This window comes from Callionymus lyra, chromosome 6 (assembly GCF_982586985.1).
Source record: "Callionymus lyra chromosome 6, fCalLyr1.hap1.1, whole genome shotgun sequence".
Taxonomy (NCBI): domain Eukaryota; kingdom Metazoa; phylum Chordata; class Actinopteri; order Syngnathiformes; family Callionymidae; genus Callionymus; species Callionymus lyra.
In genome coordinates this window covers 25547291-25572824 of record NC_141823.1, presented here as the reverse complement: position 1 = coordinate 25572824, position 25534 = coordinate 25547291, and the positions used below count along the sequence as shown (strand labels likewise).

The window sequence follows — 25534 nt, the reverse complement described above, 5'->3', positions numbered from 1 at the left end:
AAGCTTCATGCAGCAGTATCTCCATCTACCAGCAGGTGGCGCCCTTAGTTTAAAGAAAAGTTGAAAGTATTGATTAAATATCGCTTTAAAGCAATAGAATGTAGAGCAGATAGTGCCATCTAGTGGGCTCTGAAGGTAAAGACACCGCTTCATGAAGCTTCATCAACACATCACTATCCGATCTTATCCAATACATTCTGAGCTCGTCACAGTTGCATCAAGAGACGAAGACAAAACTAGCAACAAAAAGAAGGTTTTGAAAATGTTTATTGTTTGAAAAGTGCATCAAACAGAAATAACTGATTCTCTTTTATCCCTAAAAAGTCCCTTCACACCATTTAATGGCGTCAAGAATCACAGACAAGCTTCCACTGGGAGGAAACAAGAAGCCAGAAACCACCACAGCTTCACTGACTCTGGTGCTTGAAGTTTAATTGTCATCTGCATTATTTAAGACATTTGCTCCACCAGCCATTACTGGATCCTTCATACTGAGGGAAGAAGCCAGTCACCATTTTAAAAGTATCCTCCAGACTTGAAGGAAGGTTTGTAAACATTGTTCTAAAAGTGTCACAGAAACTGATTGACAAGGAGACGATGGTTCATGGTTCAGAACATGAAGTTCACTCTAAAAACACGTGTGTGTATGATGACAATGCTGACAGTAGAGGGCAGTGTTTCACACGAAAAACAGCCGAGAGAACGAAGGCACATTATTTTTCTTGATCCAATAAAAGTTTATCAAAAATAATTGTTCAAGGATGACACGAGCGCCCCCTGGTGGCATGAGTTTAGTGTAGTTCATGTTAGTGAATCTTAAAAGTTATGGCGACTGATTCCCAGAGATTTTACAATTATTAAAGTCACCAAAATGTTCAAGACAATTTAGCAGGAATTGATTCTTGTACGTTTTGAGTAAAGAAGTAAATATTTGCTCGCTCAGAGGTCGCCCTCGACCGACCTGCGCAGGATGCGAAGTCGGGACATGACCTCGTCCCAGTCCAGGTAGGCGCCCTCGAGGTGGCGCGAGGCGTCGGGACTCCAGGCGTAGCTCCTGCGTCCGTGCAGCAGACGCCAGTTGTCGAAGGTCACCATGTCGCCTGAAGGTGAGAGTCTGAGGTTAAAAACCCACGTTTGAAGAAGCTTCTCGAGGACCTGCTGCCGTCACTGACCTGCCTCCATCCTGTAGGTGACCACGTTCTCCGGCCGGTTCATGACGTCCACGAAGGCCTTCAGGGCTCGGTAGAAAGGTTGGACCTGGTGGAGCGGGAGGTCCAGCACCGAGTCCCGGGTGGCGTTGTTGAAGTTGATCCTCAATACACGACCTTTCTTATCAGCACTGCAAACATCAACAAATAATAACCAGAATGTTCAGTAAAAACACCTACTTTAGTTTCGTATTTAATTCTATTTTTCTTGTTTTCATGTGACCGACAGAGGGCACTGTTGCACCTTGAATCGTCTGCCACAACTCCAACTTGTCTCGAGTGAACATTAGCAACAGGGAGTCTCACTCGATGATGCATTTCTTGGACTGCAGCATGAAGTCGCAGTAGTCCCTCCCTATGTCGATGAAGTCCACCAGGAGCGACGTCAGGGTGTTGAAGGCCTCGGGGTCTTCTCTCTGCAGCTGCATGGCCGCGTGGAATCCGTCCACCACCTCGCTCTCGCCTCCCTCCGAGGCCGGCGAGATGCAGTGCAGGAACTGCACCTGCACACCAGACGCACACATGAACACCTGCAGCACGACGGCACGACTTTTTTTTCCGAGTGACGACTCACTCCTGGTGCGAAGTGTAGCGCCGGGTAGTCGGTGTGAAGGCTGAGCTTCCCTGAAGTGTAGGCCACGTTGTTGGCCTCCTTCTTGTCCTGCACCTGCCACGTGTGCCTGCAAACACACCTCATGTTCACCTGCACAACACACTGCACAACACACTGCAGACGGTATCAGACAGGGTCTCTGAAGCCTTCATTGAGATGCAGCAGGAGTCGAGCGCTAATGATCCTCCGTCACCTCACATGTTCTGTCTGCATGTTCCGCTTGTGAAACTGTTTTTACCCCGGACTGCAGTCCTCAGCTCCAGCAGAGCTCCAGCCTCGGACCGAGGCAGAGCCGTTCGAACTGAGTGCACCAGGTAATTCCGGTGGCTTAAGGAGGAAAGACCTTCAGTTGTCCTCTTGCCCTCAAGACTTCTGCGGTGCTGCGAGTGTCTGATCCCTTGAGCATCCCATAATTATACCGGCCATGTATCAAAGAGGTGATGCGCGTCTAAGTACACAACCTTTTTGTGTTGTGGATGTGATGAGCTCCCAGAAGTTTTTGAAACTTTTGAGGATCAAAACGTTCAATTGGCGTGAATTATATTAATAATGTTTCAATGTCGTTTGACATTTAAATGTATATTTTTTTAGCCAAATTGACATCAAACTTCATTGGGAATCTTCAAAGTATTGATCGTTGAACTTCTTTTAAATTAACTTTGATTTAAGTCAATCATTTGAATCTAATTTGAACATGTGTGGGTTTCCCTCTCAGCAACTCTCTAAGTAACGGTGACCAGAATCCCATAATGCTTTGCCGCCCAGCCAACCGATCACAACTGTTGATCAGTGATGACGTAGCTACATGGACATGGAATATAAATACAATATTTGTAGCTAACAATCGGTTGTTACTAAATAGAGCAGTGTGTAGGAGGGCATCATGGGAGTTCACTGTTTATGGTTTTTCTACAATATATTTAAATACGCAGAACAAACTGCCAACAACATGTAAAAAATCTGCGAGACCTTGAAAGATGAAACACAATATGTCGTATCAATGTATAACCTTGATATTTTAGTAATTGATTAGAAATTAAGTATCATTCATACATTTTCTTTCACGGGGGGGCTGGAGCCTATCCCAGTTTCTTAGGGCGTGAGGCAGGCGTGAGGCGGGGGGACACCCTGGACAGGACGCCAGTCTGTCGCAGGGCACACAAAGACACACAAACATTCACACGCACACACTCTTACCTACGGTCAACATAGGGATGTCCACACCGCAATTTAACTTACCACTACATTATGCTATTACAAAAACCCTGTTTCTTTAAGTGACATCACAGACAGCAGATAACATCACTCAAACCTTTGCAGGAGCCAGGGCCTCAAGCAGACGAGTTCCAACCCAATCCAATATGATTTATTTCCTATTTTCTGTGGATTAAAAAAGCTTTAACCAGAACAACCCGTAACACAAGTTTAGTCAATAACTGTGAAGTTAAACTGAACAAAACGCTTGCCAGCTTAGCAAGTGGCTAACAGTGCTAGCTGCATTTAAGTGAACATCTCAAATTTACATTCTCTTCGATATTTCCAATGTCACATTTATGATTTATGACGTTGTGGGGTGGAAAACTGAAATGATCGGCTCTGAGATTCTCTTTAAGAGGGTTTTGTGAAGAAGAACAACTGGTCACATGATCCAGAGTTTCTTAAAAAGAACCTGCCCTGGTTGCAGTGTGTGTGAATGAGATCCACACTCACCCGTAGAAGGTCAACCTCAGAAAACCAATCCTCTCGGCCAGTCTGGACACTTGGCCCAGCTCCGCCGGCGCCCCCTTCAGGTACACGATGCCAACGCGTCTCAGGGCCAGCAGCCAGTCCAGCGCCGCCTTATCGTCGCGCAGGACCTCCTGGAAGTCGGCGACAGGGATACGAAGACCGCTGTCCCAGTGTTGTTGCTCTGAGAGGAGAAGAGAGTTCAGGGTCGTCAGACAAACTTGGTGGATCTTTTCCACACACGTTGACGCACAGACAAGTGTTACACAACTGCAACACATCAACGTCTCGGGGTCTGTGACGCAACTGAGCACAAGAAACCCGTTTTGACATTTCACGTGTGGATGTGTCAGGAGCCTCAGACAGAAGATGGACGCATCAATAACTTAAAGATCTTCTTCTCCAAAGTCCTCGGATTCAGTACCTCGGAAATGTCTCCATCGGATGGACAGACGGACATGAAATGAAAAAAAAAGTCCTCCCCCTTCTCTCCGCCCAGCTGGCTCGCCGGGTTTTTTCCATCCAGCTTCACTCCGGTGACTTTGAGAGAAGCAGCTGCTAAGTACATTTGTGGGAGCAGGGGAGCTGAACTGAGGAGATCGTGTACCTGTCTGATGTTTGTGTTGCTTTTCAGCACCCACTGATTTTTGGAAAGAGAAAAAACGTTCCGTTCCACTAAGTCACAAATAGATTGCAAGGGCAAAGTGATGGAAACACAGGCGTCATGACTGTTGCACCGCTCTTGAAGACGCACCAGAAAATGTTACCTTTTGTTTCACCGCACCATCTCCACAACACTTTTTAGCATCATTTTTAAAAGGATTGATGGTTTTATGCAAGATTTGAGTGTTAAAATTCTAATTTTGAGCATCCTAGAATTATGCTTATGCAAAAATAAATATAATAAAGATGACCATCTTATCAAATTTGTGGAGCCAGTGATGACATCAAAAATGGAGCAGTTATTGTACTGGCATGAATATTTATGAACAGAAAGCAGTGGTGAAAGTAAAGAAAGGAGGTCTGGCAGCAACACTTCAAACATGTATATCATTACAGAGAATAAAAAAAAAATGTGGATAAATGTTCTGTAAGTTTTGAGCAGATAAAGTCAGTTTTTTTTCCAAAAGGTCCTTTTCTTCCCTTTTTCTAAAGTTGTAGCGTGAAGGTCATGGTTTAGAAAGGCAGGATGTGGTTGACCACACTAATAAGGAGGGCAGCTGTGGGTGGGTTCTTGTGAAGCCGGCCATTTTCTGTCTTTTTTTTGTTGCAGCCAGAATGTTGTAAAATACTCTTTTTCAGTTATGATTTTGAGTGATTGAAAACAACAAATTATATTTTTCAAATGTAAGAGTTAAATAGCTGGTTCTGCCAAAATTGGTTTAGTAAAAGATATATTATACTTTTCCCAGCCTTCACACACTTATTCAATTGAGTTTTGGTTCACTGCCTCCTTGCTTTTTTGTATTATTGATCAACTATGGATACAATCATTTTTATTTGAATGAGAATCCACTAGATTTTCAATGTGTCGTTTAATATTTTTGTACTTTATTGTGAAGGTTAGAAAAACAAATTGAAGTTTTAAAGTTTATACGATTGATTAAAAGATGAATTGAAAATGACTGAATCCACCGTTTTTTTTTTAGTTGACGTTGTTGTCTTGGAGAACAGTTGATTTCATAAATGACTTCATATTGGCTCAGAGGCCAATTCTCCTGAAATAAGAGGGACGTCTTCAACTGCATGTTTGATACATACTCTGTTCAGTAAACTTATATGAGCTACTCCCTCAAAACAGAGGGGGCTCGACACGCAAAGGGTTGGCGTTTTGAAGATGGCTGGAAAATGTGTCACGAGCACCACTGCAGGACGTCTCCACCATGCCTGCTGATAAAGTAACACCTGCTGTAGTCCATGAAGACGCGACAGGCGTCACTTCCCTTGTCATCCTCCATCATTTTTATGAACTTTTTATGAAGCCTGCATATTAGCTACAGACAATAAGTCAGATCGGTGATACTTCTACTTCTTCTTGGCTCAGCCACAGGGAGCACAATGTTTCCAGCTTGACCCTCAGAGGTCATCAGACCCTGACCTGGAGTCCACCCAGATGGCAGACCTGCAGAAGCAGAGATGCAGGATCCGCCATAAACGGCGATGATGGGGGCCTGCAGACCTCCCCGCAGGCTGTTGTCACAAACAATCCGTTTCTGGCTGCACAGTTCAGAGGGTCAGAGACTCCCTGCTCGTGCAAACTTGTCAGAATAGCAGAAGCAGACAAAGGCTAAGAACCCAAAGAACTGTGCCAAAGGTCAAACCTGAAGGCTACAATTACTCTGGTGAAACACAGAGTCTTATGCAGCATCCGTGGTCAGCCCCGGTCAACGTGAGCATGTTGGACTCAGACCACCGTTCTGTTTACAGCTCATTTGAAAATAGATCAGGACTGCAGATGTCAAAGTTCACCTCAGAGGACAAGGGCCAAATAAATTCTCGGATCACGAGATGAAGATCTGAAATACGAAGGAGAGAACTTTTTACTTTCTCCTCTTTGGGAAAACATTCAGAATATATGAGAAAGATTTCACTGCAGAAACTTTACACAACCTTGAGTGTGTTGCACTCAACACACACAATATTGTGTTCATACTGTCATTAATGTTCATTAATGTTATCTTGTATACATGTATATATCTATATAGTGAATCCTATGGTTACCTATAAAACTGTAGGGGTGAAATCCGGCTGATTATTTGCCTTTTTGATTATTGGAATCTTTCTTATTCATACGTATTAAATCTGGTAGCAATTACATTGAAAATTTACTTTTTTCTATTTTAATGGGGCTCTTTTGTCCTCCTTTCCCCCCCCCCGACAATAAATAAAAGGATGCACTTACTTAGCATGTAATAGTAATATAATTATAATAGTATAATATGGTTACAATTTATTTGAAACTGGACTTGCATATGTCTTTAGCTGCTATGGTCTAAATTCTAGAAATATCATGTAAATATGGTTGAAATATGAAATTATGTTTGTGTTGCAAAAATGTTCGTATAAATTCATATTTATTTGGAATCTCAATCTTTTTTGACAAAGTAGATCAAATTATCGGATAGGATATGAGTACATCGACCCTTCATTAGCTAAATATCCCTGATAAAATAAGATTTTATCAGTATAATTTATTATGACATTATTTTTCTATCTTTAATACATTTTTGCTGCTTGTTGGCAGAATCTGTTCAAATTCTTATGGTGTTTTTCTCTTTGTACATCCTAATAAAACATAAAATGGTACAAATGGCGTTATGTGACTGTAGAGTGATCGCATCTACTCAATCAGCAGGTCACTTTGCTTCAGACACTTTTGAGCGGTAAAGCAGTGGGTTTTCTTATGGTCCGATGGTCGCCTACACACTGCTTTTCATCAAAACTCCATGCTGCTTTTTTACCCTTCATCTTACACTCTTCGACATAGTTTCCAACTGTGGTCAGTGCAGATACGACGGCATGTGTGTTTTTTTTAAGCGTCTGCACGTGGAACAGAGACAGCTTTGAGATTTTGGCTGCGGGTTTCACGAGCAGGACTGGCCTGGTGCGAGCTGGAAGGTACACAAACGACAGCCTGACAAGATAGTGTATGTGCATAATCCTCTGTTCTCCCCGCGGTCTTGGTCTGCTACATTGGCTTTTCCAGATGAGAAAACCTGAAGTTGAGGCTCCAGTGGCTGTCAGGCAGTTTGGCTCTGCCCCCAATATTGTGCTCTGGTTAAGCTTGCAGGGAAGCGTCACCTCGTCTGCAGCTGTGAGGGCCCTGAAAGCCACGCTTGAATCACAGCAGTCGTCCTGAGCTTTGTTTTGACTTGGTTAAGTTTTATCACAGAGCCGCCATCAGCTCAGAGCAGAGGAATGCACTCCGGAGGGCTCCAGTCAGACGAGCTCACGGATGAGATTGTCTTGATTAAAAATGAAAGATTGAAATCGTTGAGTGGATTTTTTTACATCAATCAGTTCAGGATTATCTGAGAATCATTCATTTTTAATCAAGCCGACACCTTTTTTTTTAAAGGCAAACCAGTGACTCCCTCTTTGGTTGAAGTGTGTGTGCATTAGCACATGTTAGCAAAGCAAGTCTGCTCCTCTCTCTGGACACCTGCTTAATAAGGAACCTGAGAAACAGCAGTCGCTTCATTAGTGTGCAGATAAATCAGGGAACGACTTGTTGTTGAAAATTAAACCGACGTTTGGGAGCTAGAGCTCTGAGTCACCTTGTTTCCTCCCATCTATCACTGAAAAAGAAATATTTTTGGTCATTAATAGGAGCAGCAGCTTTTATCACACTTCCATTTTGTAGATTTAATTTGAAGAGTTTTTGGGCTGAAAGCTTCAGATGCTGACTCAAGGTAGTACAATTCAACCATTATGATATGGATGTGCTGATGAAGCTTCATGAAGCAGTGTCCTTATTCCAGGAGTGCCCTTTAATCTAGTGCTTTAAATTAGTAATGGCTTGATAAAGCTTCATGATGTGATATCCTGTTTTCTTAGAGCATAGTAGGTGGCGCTCTCAGTTTAAAATGATGGTAAGTTTCAATATAATAGCAGATCAAAGTAATCTAGTGGTCTCTGACAATAAGGACAGTGCTTCATGAAACTTCTACTCTATACATACTGTACATACGTACCAGCAGTACTCTTACATTTGTCTTGAGATCAAATTTGTACTTTTACAGTTGTGTTTTTAAATTTCTTAATCCTGTTCATCGTTGTTGCACAACAAGTTTTGCTTTGAGAACAAATTTTTAATCTCATTAGCTAGCCTTATACCGTTGTGATTTTAAAATGTCTTAATCTTGTTTCTACTGCACTTTGTAGATTTGTGTGCAAATGTAAAGTCCAAAATGAATAAAATATATTATTATTCTTATAGTGTCACCTCTTTAAGACACTGTTTTATAAGGCGTCATTAACACGGTAATGGGCAGTAAACATTTCTGTGTTGATTGAGTTAGAAATGGTTTAGCTTAGCCATGATGCTGGCACCAATATAAAAACACTATAAATAAATAAGGAACAAAAAAAAGAGAAATTAGACAATGTCAAGAAATAATGGACAAAAAACTATTTACAAGCTTCATAAAAGTTCATTGTAGACTATCCAGGACTTTTCACCGTTAAGGTACTTTTGCCCTTTCGCTAAGTTTATTTCGGAATAACAGATGCTGAATGTTTGAGGGAGGCGTAGAAGTCGGGAACCGGTTGAGCTTGAAGATTATAAACATTTATTTCAGATCACCTTGACATGTATGTACAAAGGAGGAGCCATTATAAAAATAAGTAGACTGGTCTAGTTTCGCCAAGTTTCTGAATATAATAATAACTCACTGAAAGATCAGCAATGATTATGATAAGTATCATGATACAGTAATAACAATAAGATATATTGTAAGGAAATATTTCTAGTATTCCAGTACTTGACTCTGGTGTTGCAGAGTTTACAGACCACATGACTCTTGACAAGGTCGTAACTGCTTTCATTTGTTTTGAACACAAAATATGTCCAAAAATCAACTTTAAAAGCTATTTGAGTCGAATGTGTCCTCTCGTCCTCAGTCATTTCTGGGATCTTGCAGCCATCTAGTGTCTGGGAGTTTAATAACAACAAAGAAATTAAAAAAACGGCATTAATATTTACATTTTAATTATACATTTAAAAAAATGAATCGTTTTACTTTAAACAAAACAAAAAATGAAACATGATTTAAAAGCCAAAAACATATAAATTAAAATCTATCGATAAAGTATTGTGGAAAAAATAATTGCAATATATTGCCGTATTGATATAGTTCAAAGATTGTGTCTTCTACTTACAGAAGACCCTGACCGGCTGTTATTATCTCTGTGACATTAAATCACATTATTAGTCATGAAGTTGTGGTAAAGTCTGTCACATCTCAGTGGATCACGTCCACATCATCTGTGCTCAAACTAAACTTCTCTCACTTTATTCTGTTAAAGTGAGAGAACGAGTGATGAAGAGGCAGCAAGTAATGTGATTAGTATTCAAGGTCAATAACCAAAGTGACTTTTATCATATCCTTGACTTCAACATTGATGTTGTAGATCGGCTGCAGTGCCGTCTCTAGTGAGTTCTCAGGTTCAATGCCAGCTGTGTGGTGAATATTTAATAAAGCAGCTCTGACGGCATGTTACTACTGTGCTGTAGTACCCTACTTCAGGACATCCAAGAATTACCACTGAAGTGTTGTTTCTGTGCTTCTTAGCGTCTATACAGGTTTCTATAGTCATTCGTCCTTCAACAATGTGCATCAGTGTTTTCCGTGGGTCCAGATCTGTGTGTTTGTCTTGGAAGCAGCACATCGTTTGACAAACACATCTTTATTCATGGGAAGCTGAGGATGATGAGCCAGTTGCCCTCTGTTGCCGCAGCTTTTGGGGAGACACTGTGCGAACTGTTTTCTCACTGGAGAGCTGAAGGCACTCCAGGCCACAAGCCACCATCCAAACATCTCCATAAACAAATGTATGTTCCTAGAACTCCTCAGAGCCTTGAGTTATTTATTGTCAAATTAATTTCATATTGCTAGCTTATCCTTGGGGCATACTTCTACTATTAAACAAGCCTCCTAGATTGCAAGGGAAGCAGTTAATCTAACCCTGCAATTTGTGCACTTTAACCTGATTGTATCTTGAGTAAATAGCAGGGGGATGAAGCTCTAAGCAAGAGAAGAACACAAAAAATGATACCTTATCCTAAGTCAAACAGTTTGTGTGTCTACTATGTGGAAAAACAAAAGTAAACACTTTGCTCATGTGATGTGCAGACAGTGGATTCCAGAAATGATTTTCCGCTTGAACATATGTGTACAAGAGCTCGTGGTTAAGGGGGGGGGGGGGGGGGCTGGCAGGGGGGATTTGGGGGGTGGGTCTTGCTCATGTTAAAGATGGCATTTAAACTGACAGCTACATTTGGGAATACAGTTTTTCCACTGATGGACCTCCACTGCTTGGTTTCCAGGAGTCGACTGACAAGTGATGATATACATAACTAAATCCAGTCCAGATGGTGCAAACACAAGCCAGACATGAGTCCCGGCAAATCAGCCTTGGTTGGCTTCGTTAAAGACGTTTGCCTCTTTTAAAAATGACAGCGGTATCACTCACAGCCTGTGTAACAACATGAGAGCGAGGCAACCCTTAAATACAAACCGAAAGTGCATTAATTACTCGGTAAAAACAGAATTTTGCAAAAGCTTGACTATTTAAGCTTCTAAATATGTTCAATGAGGTGATCTTACTTTGGCTGCTTCGATACTTACAGTGCCTTGCGAAAGTATTCGGCCCCCTTGAACCTTTCAACATTTCGCCACATTTCAGGCTTCAAACATAAAGATATAACATTTTAATTTTTTGTCATCAACAACAAGTGGGACACAATCGTGAAGTGGAACGAAATTTATTGGATAATTTAAACTTTTTTAACAAATAAAAAACTGAAAAGTGGGGCGTGCAATATTATTCGGCCCCCTTGCGCTAATACTTTGTAGGGCCACCTTTTGCTGCAATTACAGCTGCAAGTCGCTTGGGGTATGTCTATCAGTTTTGCACATCGAGAGACTGGAATTCTTGCCCATTCTTCCTTGCAAAACAGCTCGAGCTCAGTGAGGTTGGATGGAGAGCGTTTGTGAACAGCAGTCTTCAGCTCTTTCCACAGATTCTCGATTGGATTCAGGTCTGGACTTTTACTTGGCCATTCTAACACCTAGATACGTCTATTTGTGAACCATTCCATTGTAGATTTGGCTTTATGTTTTGGATCATTGTCCTGTTGGAAGATAAATCTCCGTCCCAGTCTCAGGTCTTTTGCAGACTCCAACAGGTTTTCTTCCAGAATGGTCCTGTATTTGGCTCCATCCATCTTCCCATCAATTTTAGCCATCTTCCCTGTCCCTGCTGAAGAAAAGCAGGCCCAAACCATGATGCTGCCACTACCATGTTTGACAGTGGGGATGGTGTGTTCAGGGTGATGAGCTGTGTTGCTTTTACGCCAAACATATCATTTTGCATTGTGGCCAAAAAGTTCGATTTTGGTTTCATCTGACCAGAGCACCTTCTTCCACATGTTTGGTGTGTCTCCCAGGTGGCTTGTGGCAAACTTTAAACGAGACTTTTTATGGATATCTTTGAGAAATGGCTTTCTTCTTGCCACTCTTCCATAAAGGCCAGATGTGTGCAGTGCACGACTGATTGTTGTCCTATGGACAGACTCTCCCACCTCAGCTGTAGTTATCTGCAGTTCATCCAGAGTGATCATGGGCCTCTTGGCTGCATCTCTGATCAGTCTTCTCCTTGTTTGAGATGAAAGTTTGGAGGGACGGCCGGGTCTTGGTAGATTTGCAGTGGTCTGATACTCCTTCCATTTCAATAGAATTGCTTGCACAGTGCTCCTTGAGATGTTTAAAGCTTGGGAAATCTTTTTGTATCCAAATCCGGCTTTAAACTTCTCCACAACAGTATCTCGGACCTGCCTGGTGTGTTCCTTTGTCTTCATGGTTCTCTCTGCGCTTTAAACAGAACCCTGAGACTATCAAATACTTATACTTTCGCAAGGCACTGTACTTGAGCTACAATGGATTATTATTTTAGTGATCGTTTAAAAGCGATAGTATAGGCCTTAATTGATCACGTCAAAGAAGCCCAGAGATCACGGAGCAACAGACAAACTTGCAAGTTGATGAGTAGGTCTCTCCTCTGTCAGGGTAGTTAAATGACAAAAATTAATTCAAATTCAGATTCATTTTCTATTGCATATCTCCATATTGTGGTCATTGTGGGCCTGAGCATGGCCCAGCTAGTTAGAAGACAGGTCGAGGGCCCATTCATCCTCCAATATAAATCAAATTCTTTATTCAAACTAACTAATCTGTAAAAAAAATAAAAATTTTCAGCCAAAATATGACTTACAGATGAAAAAATGTACAACCAGTTCAGTTAGTTTTTCTCTTTCAAAGATGCAAATAACAAAAAGTATTTTAATTAAGACCTAAAGTGAAAGTGAAAATAAGCTAATTTACAATCGCAGCCTAATTTATGAAGCATTTACACATAGCTATTTTTTACATTTGTTCAAACAAACAGCTTAGGATGTATTCAAATGAATTATATTGTAAACACATCTCAAGTAAAGTGTTACAATTAATGCTGCTTCCTATTTATGACTCATTAAAAATCTTCAGTTTAATTCCTCAAATTTTCATTATCCAAACGCCATCATTATGTAATATGTTTCCAAACTCTTAGTACTTGTTTAAATTCTCTAAGAGTCGTAGCATTCGATGGTGATTCAGCTGATGCCGCTAACATCACCAATACGATTTACCATGTCAAAGTCTAACATTAGAGACCCATTTAATATCTACACAAAGTTGAAAACAATAAATTACATAATGGCATAGAATTACATATTTAAACTGATATGATTTCTTTCCAGAAGCTTTCATCTGAAAGTAATGGATTCTAAATGTTTGGCAATAATCAGTGTCAACAGATGTTCAACAGATAATCATTAACAGATGCCGAGATACAGTTTAAGACTGTTTTCCATTAGACATTAAAAATCCATTTGACAAATTTCTACTGACTAAGATATGGAAAATCTCTGCTTTGTTTCAATATGCAGTTTTGGAAACATACCTTTTTTTCCAGGCAACCCTGAAATGGGGCTTAACTTCTCGTCAGATTAGTTCACATTCCTCTCTTGTACAAAGAACTTGATGTTTCACTTGAACTCACAGGAGAGAAAGTTGGAGATTCTGGGAATTTTTAAAGCGCACATTTCTTAATAGTTGTAAATATTATATTGCTGGATGCGTCAGAATCTGCTATTGTGTCTTGATTTAAAGGGAAATTGTTTTTTTTTTAATACTTTTTTTGAATTTGGTCATAAAGATAAGCAGGTGTCCAAGGTTAAAGCTTTATTTGGATGTATTATTATAAATGGCTGGAGGATATGCTGCTGTCAAATATGCAAATACACTACAAGAGTGATACACAGATCATTTTTGGGGATCGGCTTTTACTCAACTGTCTTTTCAGACAAAATATTTAGTTAGTTTTGAATAAAATACCTTCAGATCCCTGCTTTTGTTCCATCCATGCTGTAGCTATAATTGTAAATTCAATTGTAGTCAAGTCTAAGCAGGTTGATAATATCTTACGACATACTTACAAAAAGTTTGTGGACTGCTGCTATTTTAGTTTTAGTGTAAGAATATTCTACAAATAGAATATCTGTAGTCAAAATCCCCTGAAAGGATTATGTTATAAAATCGAAAGTGATTTTGGTATAAAGAAGCAGGATGTCTCTGTTGATACAAGATGACACATCTGTGTTGAAAGATTACTCGTAATTATACCTCCACCATTGAAGCCGTAAAAACAATTTAGTGAATCATATAAATACAAGCGGGATAAATTTACAGAAGTTGAGTGGAGAAAACCTAAATGTTTACTTAGCTGTAAGCCTGTTGAGCAATGGGTCAGTCAGAAAAATGTAGCACTTTAGAAAAAAACATTAATAACGGGATCTGTCAAATGAGTGAATAAATCATTGACAGATTTATTTCCTCAGTGTCTTATAAAGCAATGAATGATATGTTTGTGTTATTCATCAACACCCTCTTTACTGCAAGTTTAAAGTGCATCTGCCAACACGTAAACTCCACATGTATGCTAAAGGTCATGTATCCAATCACATAAGCAAAGAGAATTTCCAAGAAGATATACTTAAGAATAGAACATTCTTGGGTATACAATGCTCTCTTTTTTGATTGGGCTGAACAGTTATAAGAACATGTCAGAGTATTTCCCTTTTTAAATAATGCTTGATGCTACATTTGGGATTTCTTGACTGGACTGGTAGAAAAGCAGGGAGTTTTTCTCTCAGAAGAACACATCAATCTTATTTTTTTGAGCATCCTAATAGATTTTCCATGTGGTTCAGACACAGGGGGTCTAAAGAAATCTATTGCTTCCTTGCTATTTCTGCTGACACCACTATTTTAGGTTCTTATTTTTGCTGCTCACTCACATTTATTTAAATAGAATCTTGCACCTCATATTCCCTAATGAACATTCATTTATTCAACATGGAAAGATCATCTTGAGGAACTAACATGTCTTCTGTTTGCACTCAAGATGTTAGAAAAGGTTTCTAAAGGGCTGTAAAAACATGTACCTCGCCCTTTTAACGCATCCAATGTTTTTTTTTATCCTTTACACAAAACTTGAATAACTAATTTATTGTCATAAAATTTGAGAGATTTTGAGAAAAGGCCCTGGAGTGTGAAGAGAAAGCCACAGCTGTTGAGCTGTCACTTCAACCTCAAGCTGATTATTCTCTCTCTTAAGTGTCTAATCAATTCTAAAATAACGAAAAATCTTGCTTACATAATTGTTCCCTCCTTGAAGCAAGAATTTAAGTATCCCACCAGAAAGTGTTGCGACTGAACCACATACACCGTCTGTGTTCCTCGACTCCATAGAAACGGGAATAACATGGAAATGGAACAAGAGATTCTGCAGACATAAAACCAGAGGTAGCATAAAAGCTGAGTAAAAGCCCCAGAGCTGCCATTATCACATTGACCTTGCCGTTTTGTACGTGCAACGCACTTCTACGCCTAAAAACAGGATTCTCAGCTGTTAGTACTCTGTAAACTGAGATTCATACAATTTGTTTTGTAAGTAAAAAAAAAAAAGGTTATCGTCATCTACTTCAAAAGAACACTTCGGAATATATCCCTTCTGGGGAGAAATCATTAAACCGCTGGAGAAATGCCTCAAGCTAAGACGTGCCCTTCTGGAGAGCCGTTGGTTTAAAAAAATCGTGAAGAACAAATTGACTGGGAGTAAGGTAATAAGAGGGATCTATTTACATTCAACATGTATGAGGGGCACGCTGCCTCACTCACACCATCCTAATCAGTCTGGAACAGGAACAGAGCAGCCACCACTGAGCCCTGTGGTCCTGCAGGACCTTGTCTGTGTACATAAACCAACTCAGCTCTCACCCCCGCTCCACTTAAAACCCACTACCTTGCTCCACAGCTGAACTTCCTCCTTTGGCTGTCTCGGCTTGCTATAAAGTGTAATGGGTTACTATAAACACACCGCAACACTCGTTCTTTTTCCAATCTTTTCAAAACACCTTTCAAGGTAGTTAAAGTATGGGATGCAGGCATGGGAGTACTTTTAGATTTCCTCTAGAGTCACAATATGAACCCCAACAATAGTCTTTTCTCATTTCTTTCCAAAAAATGTATGACATCTTAGTTAATTGTATGCATTTGAAGATGTTCCAAGCATAACCAGAGACCTTAAGACTTTTCTTGCAGCAGCAGTGTTTCCACAAATCAGCACAATTCAAGTGTATATTTTCAATGAAACTCACAGGAGACAATCCTTTTTTCTTCTTCGAAGAGTTTTTTCTGCGGACCAGTTGTAGCAGCAAAATGTCACAGAGCAGCAAGTCAGTGGATTACAGAGATACACATAAAATAAGACTTTCTCCTCCATGAAAAGTGTCTCAGGAGTTCAGAGTCAGCAATTATCTTCAGAGTGGTTTAACTTCAAGTTAGTTAGCCAAGTGCAAACTGTCCAGTTTCCATGTTTTTGTTCAGCAAATATTGAGCTTTTTCAGAAAGAGTTTGGACTGGCTCATCCACAAATTTCTGATGGCGTTTGGATAATGAAATGATCTGAGCCATGTCCAATTAAATTAGCAAGTATCCTGCTTATGCCCTATATACACATTTTAAGTAAGTAAGTAAGTAAAGGTTATTTGTAAAGCGCCTTTCTAGACCAGGTCAACAAAGGGATTTAACAATTAAACAGTCAAGACACATAAGACAAACACAAGAATCCCAGAAAATCATGGAAAAGCCTGCACAATTGAGATGTTTCTTGAAGGAGTCAATAGACTCCATCAAACACAGAGGGAGAGGAAGATCGTTCCAAAGCTTAGGAGCAACAGCCTGTATTAACTGCAGGCGAGACAGCTCTTTCTTGTTTAGACACGAAAATAAACTGTTACAATAGTCTAAACGAGAAGACACAAACGCATGGGTTATAAGCTCCAGATTGTGTTGTGACATCATTTTCCTAAGTTTAGAGCATTGACAAGATGAAACTTACCGTTGAGAAACAGTTCTTCTTGTGTTGCTTTTCTTGCAGAAGAAGAAAAACAGCGTTTTTTCAGCCAGTCGGCATCAAAGACACTTGCGTGTTGATCTGGCCACACAATAGACACCTGGAAGATATAAATCCATCCATAAACTAATGAACATTTACGAAAGAAATAATGAAAAAAAATAGATAGCTGAATGTTAGTGATGTAACTGAATACATCAGATAATTTGTTTTACCTCACTCCAAACCCAAACTGCAGATGATTTTATACTTTTTAAATATTTACTTTTCGTGTCAAGACTGTTAGCATCATCCTATTTGTTTGACGCTGGTATATTTAATTTCTGTAAATGAATCATGAAAGGTCTAACAGCAGTCGAGAAATATTTAGCTGGAGCTTAACAACATAGTAAGCAATTACTTCTTTCAACGCATATTGTCATTTGAATTGTCAAAAACTAAATTGAGAGAACAATAAACAAAAAGAGGGGGATTAGTGATTTCCTTAGCAGCAGTTGAACACATCAGCAGTATATTTTAGCAGAACATCCATCATAGAGGAGGATACAAAGAGGGCCTTTTAAAATGTCAAACCAAATCAAGTTTCAAAGCCAACTAAATCCAAGAAGGCAATTAGTCCTACAGGAATGTCATTTAATAAAAGTGCTTAAAATCATTTACAATCTTGATGACTTTTACTTTCCGGGATAGAGTGTTAACTCAATCTTCCCACTGTATGTTGCTGGTCAGTTGTGAGTCTAGTTATAAGTAATGTTTCTTTTCAGGCGGTGCGGTGTTTCGGTAAATAACTTATTACTTCATTAATATGTACTTATATCTGTATTAATCAAACTATTTATGTACATTCTTTTCATACACAATACTTAATAAGTAACCGATGACTTTAAATTCCGACACATGAGTTTTGACAAGTATGATTTTTGAAGGGTGCAATGTAAGGGCAGAGACCTTCAGTTGATGAGAGCATTATTGATGGTCATTGATGTTTTTGGCAAGTCTGTCACTGTAATCAAATAACAAGGTGTGCCGGGAAGCCTGCTTTGTTTGTTTTGCTTGAGTCACAACAGTATTTGACATTGGTACACTTGCCAACACTGCCCTCATTCTGCTTCAAGCACTACAGTTGGTTTTCATTGTGACTATTTAAAAGTTATGAATTAGGTCAAAAAGAAGAGAAGAGGGATGACTTTGGGAAGACAAATAATACAAACTCGATCTTTTTGAGGTTGTATTAGACAAATTCATATTATTAACATTAACAGGGAAAATGTGCATACAAGAGTCAGAAACTTACCTTGGATTCATCTGTCACTTCCACATTATTGACACCTGTATTGATGTCCAAGTCAGACAAGAGTAGTTTGCGTGCCTGAGCTGAGTGCAACGTGCACTCTGGACACTGGCAGTTGTCCCTCAGCCAGGTGAAAGGATAATGACTGTGGCCTCCATCCTCCCACTCCACCTCAACAAGCCTCTCTTCCTCCAATGCCCGCACATATTTCACCGGCTGGTGAGAAACAGAAAGTGATGCAGAATCCATCGTTTGGTGGCCACGTCTCTGTTGTAGGCACGTGAGAGCGGGTTTTCGGCATGAAGCCTGTCCTAGTCTTTGATAAGTTCTTCCAACTTGACATGTGATAGAAGTCTTGCATAGCTGCATTAGAGGTTGGGCAAATTGACCCAAGGCGTTTCTCATCATCTTTGAACACTTCTCTCAGCCAATGTATCTTCAGATCCAACTGCGCTGAACTCTGTCTAAAAAAACAGATAAGGAGATAAGGACATTTGCCTTCAGCAATTTTAAACATATTGCTGGCTGCTCTCAAACTTTGTAGCCAGAGTTGGGGATCAAACGGTTCTTTTGTGGCACTGACTGATGCTTCAGTTGTGCGATAACGTTCACCAGTATCATAACATTTCGGTACCCAAGCATAATCAAAATCTGATAATCTTTGAATTTGTGTGGAGAAAAACTGAAATTAAGTTGTCACCTTTAAGTTCTCTTTTATTTGGAAAGTATTTATTTAATTATTTTACTGTGTAATTTCATTTTCGGTATGGAAAACAGTATTGTTCAGGAACAAGTAGTGACGGTATTGGTATCAGTACCGGTATCAAATATTTTCGATCAACCCAGCCCTATTTGTAGGTAACTTACATTTTTGGGACAGAATTCTTAAATGGTAAATCGTTCCTATATTTACTAATTATAGAGCTTTAGAGCCTTTTCAGCATTCAAGTCAGCCCCTCACAAACACAATCACACACTGATGGGAGTAGGCTGCGACGCAGCGTACCAGCTCCCAATCAGGAGCGAACAGCATTCAGGGTCTTGCTCAGGGACATGATAATATCAAAAGCTAGGATTGAAGCTGAAACTTCTTAGCCACAAGCCAACCACACTACAAAGGTTGAACAGTCAAATATTAAAGGCATTTATTCTATATGCAACCAAGACGTGACATTGTTTCATTTGGTTTTTAAAGTGACAAATGCGTTGGAAGGAAAACTAAAATATAAAATGAACAGAAAGTTGACTGTGCTTTTCTTTGGTTGGGAAAAAACTCATCCTTCAGTCTATAAAATTACTTTCATGGTGTTTTATTTTATTTCTGTTAAAAAAAGTTAAAAAGGAAACCAAGGCTGCTCTGCTGTTGCGTAATACCTCCTCAGTTCATTTCCTGTTTCCTCAACATCTTCAACATTACTATTGAAGTCGATAAAGCAATGTTATCACTCAGTGAAGTAGCCTTCAGAAGCACACCCCGATAACTGTAATCATCTTTGGTGATAGTTGAACACATCTGTCAAGGCCTGGTATAGGGTAAGTGGAGGGATATAAATGTATGGATAAAAGAGTGTAAAGCCAAATATACTCCTTGTTTTGCTTCTGCATAACCAGGAAAATGTTTTGATTACATTTTAGATCATTTATCTTAAGTAAAACACAGCTGCAGCCGAGGTTTCAAGTCCAACTGTGTTCCCATAGCCATTAAATTGGCCTACCAACACTGGAATTAAAAGCAAAAAGTTCACCTTTATAAACTTTTCTCTTGAGGCAGCCACAGTCAACAAGGAGAACTTTCTACATCGTTATAGTATAAAAGTTTAATAAGTTGATCTAATGTGATAAATTAAACATTGGTTTGTCTATTTGCAGTGTTGCAATATTATGAGTGGAATTTAGGTGTCACTTGATTACGGTTTCTTATTCAAAAGAAAACATACGTGGACTCTTTCAACATTAACATTACCAGAGCCAAGAAAGTCGGTGTGAAACAGTATCAGACCCAAGTAGCTGCAGGAACTTACCTAGCTTTTACCCGTAAATATATAGATCAACAACTAGGTGCAGTCACTTACCTAAACTTAACTTAACTGACATGTACTCACTATTGTAGACAGAGTGAACCTAAACTATTGTGTAGGCTTCAGATAACAAGTTTTAGGCAGGTGTGAAAAAATGATGTAAACTAAGAATGCTTTTTCAAAAATATAAATAATAATTGTTTATTTTTGACAATTTACAAAATGCAAATTGAGAGAACAAAAGAGAAATCTAAACTAAATCAATATGTGTTGTTACTAAACTTTGCCTTCAAACTAGCATCAACTCTTATAGGTACATTTGCACAAAGTCAGGGGTTTTGGAGGATTATAGTGAGGTGTATGATCAACCAATTATACCAAACAGGTGCTAATGATCATCAATTTCATAAGTAGGTTGAAACACAGTCATTAAGTAAAAAGATACAGCTGTGTAGGAGCTTAAAACTGGGTGAGGAACAGCCAAACTTTGGAAGACAGTTTCATGTCACAGGTCATACACCCCAGCAACAACTAGTTATACTGGATCAGATAGGTTTCTCCCAGATTAAGATTTCAAAGCATTTCAAGATTTCAAGATGTGCTTTTCAAGCTCCTTTGAAGAAGAACAAAGAAAGGGGTATTGTTGAGGATCGTAGACGCAGTGGTCGGCCAAGGAAACTTAGTGCAGCAGATGAAAGACACATCAAGCTTATTTCCCTTCGAAATCCGAAGATGTCCAGCCGTGCCATCACCTCAGAACTGGCAGAAACCAGTGGGACCCAGTTTTCGTGGAAGAGTTGCAGCCTAAAAGCCATTCCTCTGACATGGAAACAAGGCCAAGCGACTCAACTATACAAGAAAGCATAGGAACTGGCATGCAGAAAAATGGCAGCAGGTCATCTGGACTGATGAATCAGAATTTGAAACATTTGAAGCAGAAGGCAGTTTGTTCGCAGAAGGGCTGGAGAGCGCTACAATAATGAGTGTCTACAGGCAACAGTGCAACATGGTGGTGGTTCCTTGCAAATTTGGGGCTGCATTTCTGCAACGACCACATACCAGCCAAGTTCCTTCAAAAACTGTGTGCAAACGTACCTAGAAGAATTGATGCTGTTTTGAAGGCAAAGGGTGGTCACACCAAATACTGATTTGATTTAAATGTATCTTCTGTCTATTCACTGCATTTTGTTTTTTTGTTGAAAATAAACTTAACAATTCCATTTTTAAAATTCATTTTTTTCTTAATTTACAGCTGCCTAAAACTTTTGCACAGTGATTGTTTAAGCACTTTTGACCCTGGTCTGAAAAAAGCACTCTACAACTATAAATGACTTACTAGTATATTAGTATATTAGTATATCATGACTTAATGTGTGTAAACGACCCCTGTAAAAACAACTTCTTGTATCAGAAATAATGCATTACATTTGAGGTTATATCATGGTGATTTTTATGTTGGACTTAAAACTATATTGTTTGCAGCCATATCTGATTTAATTTATATATTTAATGCACACTGACAACCACCCACTCTAGATCTTTGGGCTTTAATCTAAGACAAAGTCCAAAAAAGAGTCTTAACCCTGCTACTTTGACAACTTACCTGATGATTTAAAGGTCAAATCAAGTAGAGTGTTCTGTATCCAAGAATGTCTGTAAACCAAGGTTGTTGTTGTTTTTTACTTCCTCTCAGCGCACCTTATCTCAAATATGTATTTTGTATTACATTGTTAAGCATTCAAATAAGAGTTTGACATGTTTGCCCAGTTTTTGTCTCACCCTCATGTTGAATAAGCGTTGGGCTAATTTTCAAATGCGTTCCTTTTTTGAGTTAAAGACAAAAATGTATGTTCATTTAAATGTAGCGAATGGTGTCGTCGTTTTCATCTTCATCCAAAAAGACATACTTCGAAACAAAAAACACATGGCGCTCGTCTGTAATGTCCATGTTGTATCGAAGCCTCGGCAAGAGGATGTTTTTAAGTGGGTTTTGGGGGGAAAGTATGAATTTTGGGTGAACTCTCACTTTAACAAGGTGTATAAGGCGCAACATGAACAAAACACATTTTTCTAGAGGAGTGAAAACAAAATAAAATGTTCACATATTTGGTCAACGTACCAACTCCTGTCGACTTAATAATATTACAAGTATTAGGTTATTATTATTATTATAACACACTGGTTGTATCAGGATAAATAACTTATTACATTAAATAATAATAGGAATGTTTTACTTGCATGTCAGCAGTTGTTTGGATACACGTTGTTATTGTATTGTACCTTTCAGCAGAGAGACAAAAGTTATCTTTACAGTAAAACCACAGGAAAGTTCCTTATAAATAGTAATAAAAATAATTTGCAAACGCAAATATTAAACGACCACTCGGCTTGTAAACGAAACATTTTTCGAATAGAAGTGTGTTGTTTAGCTTTAATTTGAAAGCTCCATCTGCTAGCTAGCTAGTTGTCACTTCCTACTTTCGGTTAGGCGGTAAACAACAGAGCTTTCAGGACACGTTCGTGCAACTTTTAGAGAGTACGTGTCACCAGAAAGTGGATTAAACACAAAGCGAGTGGATAGAAATGAAATACCTGTTATATTTAGATGACACTTTCTCGCGTCCGCTGTCACGGATGCCGGCTGCAGAAAGTGGGGGAAAGGTCGTCAGACAAGCTGTGACGACAGCACGGGTGACTGAGCCTGTTGTGTTGTAACGTTACGCTCAAAAGATAACATGGAACACGCCTCTTATGTAAAAGGACTATTTATTTATGATAAAACTCAACTGAATAAAACAATGTTATCTTGTTAATACGCATTAAACGTATGTGTATAGTGTAGTTGAGTTCTCCATTTTAAACTTATATACTATATTATTGTAAATATTGGCACATGGAACACATTTAAAAAACAACAACAACATTATTTATAATGGAACAATGAGGTTTTTGAATTATTAATATTCAATATTTGAATTGCTGGGATCTGTTTTTCCTTTCTCCACTATAGTCTTACTTCAACTGTAAAGTGTCTTGAGATAACTTTGTTATGATAAGACACTTTAAATAAAATTGAATAAAATTGAATTGAGTGTGAATATGACTCCCTTACTAATGTGTTTTGACCTGAGCTAGATCATGTGTTTCAGAAGAATATAATGTCAAACTTCAAGTATGTTTTAGCAACTTTAATAAGATTAATTGAATATACAACTAGAAAACCAATGAGCGCATTTCAAATGGCATTATTAAAAAATGACATACAATTGTCAAAAATCCAATGATTATTTCAAGAAATGTAAAGCATTATGGCAAAATAATGAATCAAAGACAAAAATATTTGAAATTGCGCTACAGAGCACCAACAAATTTTAATTGAGTAAAGCATTTTACCAAAAACCAAACAAAAGATAATCCTTGCAACTCCTTGGCAGAGGTAACTATTGACTTGGAATAGGTGATGTAGCATATGGTTCCAAAGACCATGTGAGGTCATCAATAATCTTTGCAACAAGTCAAGAAGCCAACATTTTCTGACACGTATGACACCATGATAAGGATTTGAAAAGAGTTTTGAAACATTTCATGACTTATCAATTTACTGTTTTCAAACAGATTTGTGCATGTAACCCTGTTACAATGAGGTTTTTTTTAAGTTGATATTCAATATTTGAATGATGGGAAGTATTTTCAGAATAACTCAATTTATCCTTCAATTTCAAAAAAAGCTACCGGGTGAAAGAACAGGTGTGAATAGAGTGATTGTGAAAGATAATTCAAGGTTGTTGACATGTTGTGGCCTTAATCTTAATAGAAAATGATGAAAGGCAAATATTATCTTGGATAATGAGGTCCTTGTTTTGTTGTGCAAATTCAACAGATTCATGTTAATGTTTCTGAAGAAAAGCAGAAAAAAGTCATACCATGCCACAAACGCATTTCTTAAGTGTGAATCAACAGGCTGCCTCAGAAACTCCAGGACTGTGTTGTCTAGAGAGCAGTTATAACCACATATAGACGTTCATTGTTTACTGCTCGTCCTGGCATTGCAAGATTTTAATTAACTTGATTAAAATAATTCGCCATTAAAGCAACTTTTTTTTGTATTAAGTCAAACAAGAAGCAGCATTTAATTGTGTCTGACTATTATCGCAGAATATTGGCCTCAAGGAAAAAAGAGAAGTGATGTTAAAGAATATTTAAACATACTTAGTCTAAGGAGTACCTTAAATGTCACATAGCTCTACTCCTCAATTAAACCTACTTACCATTGCACTCATTAAAACCTTATTTTATTTTGAATTCCTGGTCCTTTTATCTCGACTCTTTTTACAACCTTATATATCTCCAGGAAGTGCACAGCAGACTGGAGCGTGCTGTTTGTGAGGCCGACCACATCATCAACACAAAATCCTTACATCTCTTGATGTTGAAAGCTTCTTCTTCCTCCGAACCACTCATAATTAGGCGGCGCTGTCTGTGCCTTTAATTCAAAGCAGACCTCAAATCCCTGTTAAGTAAACACGGAGGGGAATGATGTAATTTTCTAGAGCATGTCCTCTCTCACATGTAAGCAGCAAAAACCTATTAAAGGTTTGCACTGTGTCTGGAAATGTATCTTTAGACCACACAAATAAATGCTTTTCGCTCAACCACGGTGAAATGTGATCAAATGTATTTTGTCCAACCTCAAGGATTTATCGTTGTCTTGCCTTTCCTATTTCTTTTTGTGTACCATTCTGAAAAAAATGATAAAAGTCATATGTCAAAGTTTTTAAAAATGGATGACTTGAACCAACAAGAGATGGTGGTTTAATAACAACTAGTAAGAAGCTTTCTAGAAGGCAGTGAGCTGAGAGATACCCATAGAGGAGCTACTGCCACTAAATGGAGTATATTTATGAAATTTTCAAGTTAAGCGTTCAATTTTATGTAAAAAGAATGATTTCGAAAAGCTCCGAGGCTGGGATATATCACAGTGAGAGAGCATGCCTCACCTGCCATCTTTTAGAGTAAGTTGAATGTCTTAACTCTCATATTTAAATATGACTTTACTAAGCAGCCTTAGCAGTGAAAGAAAGATACAGTCTGTCATTATAATCAGTGATGTTCTTACTTGGTCAGATTGAGTTCAAAGATTTAAATGAGGCATCCAGACTCAGATATCGGTTTCCAAAATGCTTCTCCAGTTCACTCTTCTAAATCTTCAATTCCAGTCGCATTTAAATCCTTTAATTCTCATGACGCATTTCAGTGCTGCTCTCAGTATATGTTCTGTTTTTAATCCAAGTTGTGAAATATTTTACAGTATTTTGTTTATAACATGTGTGTTAGCTTGTAGTTAGGAGTCAGTTGCACGACTGAGATGATTGTGTGGCGGTTTCCTGCCCTTCTGAAGGCGCTCCAAAGCAAGAAGAAATCTCAAGTTACTAGAGTGTCC

At 38.8% G+C, this 25534-nt stretch overlaps 1 protein-coding gene across 4 annotated transcripts; it reads right to left on the bottom strand.

Annotated features, from left to right (window-relative positions):
- Nucleotides 1–250: 250 nt before the first annotated feature.
- bbox1 (gamma-butyrobetaine hydroxylase 1) lies at nt 251–22800 on the bottom strand. 4 transcript variants are annotated; one of them, XM_087794461.1, is made up of 9 exons: nt 22687–22757; nt 22329–22374; nt 18080–18540; nt 16771–16885; nt 3532–3730; nt 1783–1888; nt 1515–1711; nt 1173–1339; nt 251–1100 (listed from the first exon to the last, which is right to left on the bottom strand). In XM_087794461.1, exons 3-9 carry the CDS (start codon nt 18482–18484, stop codon nt 940–942), a joined length of 1350 nt encoding a protein of 449 aa, XP_087650587.1. In that variant the 5' UTR covers nt 18485–18540; nt 22329–22374; nt 22687–22757; the 3' UTR covers nt 251–939. The 4 variants fall into 4 exon arrangements, with proteins under 4 accessions (XP_087650587.1, XP_087650588.1, XP_087650586.1 ...); XM_087794462.1 differs by having other exon boundaries at nt 18080–18536; XM_087794460.1 differs by lacking the exon at nt 22329–22374 and having other exon boundaries at nt 22687–22800.
- Between the last annotated feature and the right edge of the window lie 2734 nt (nt 22801–25534).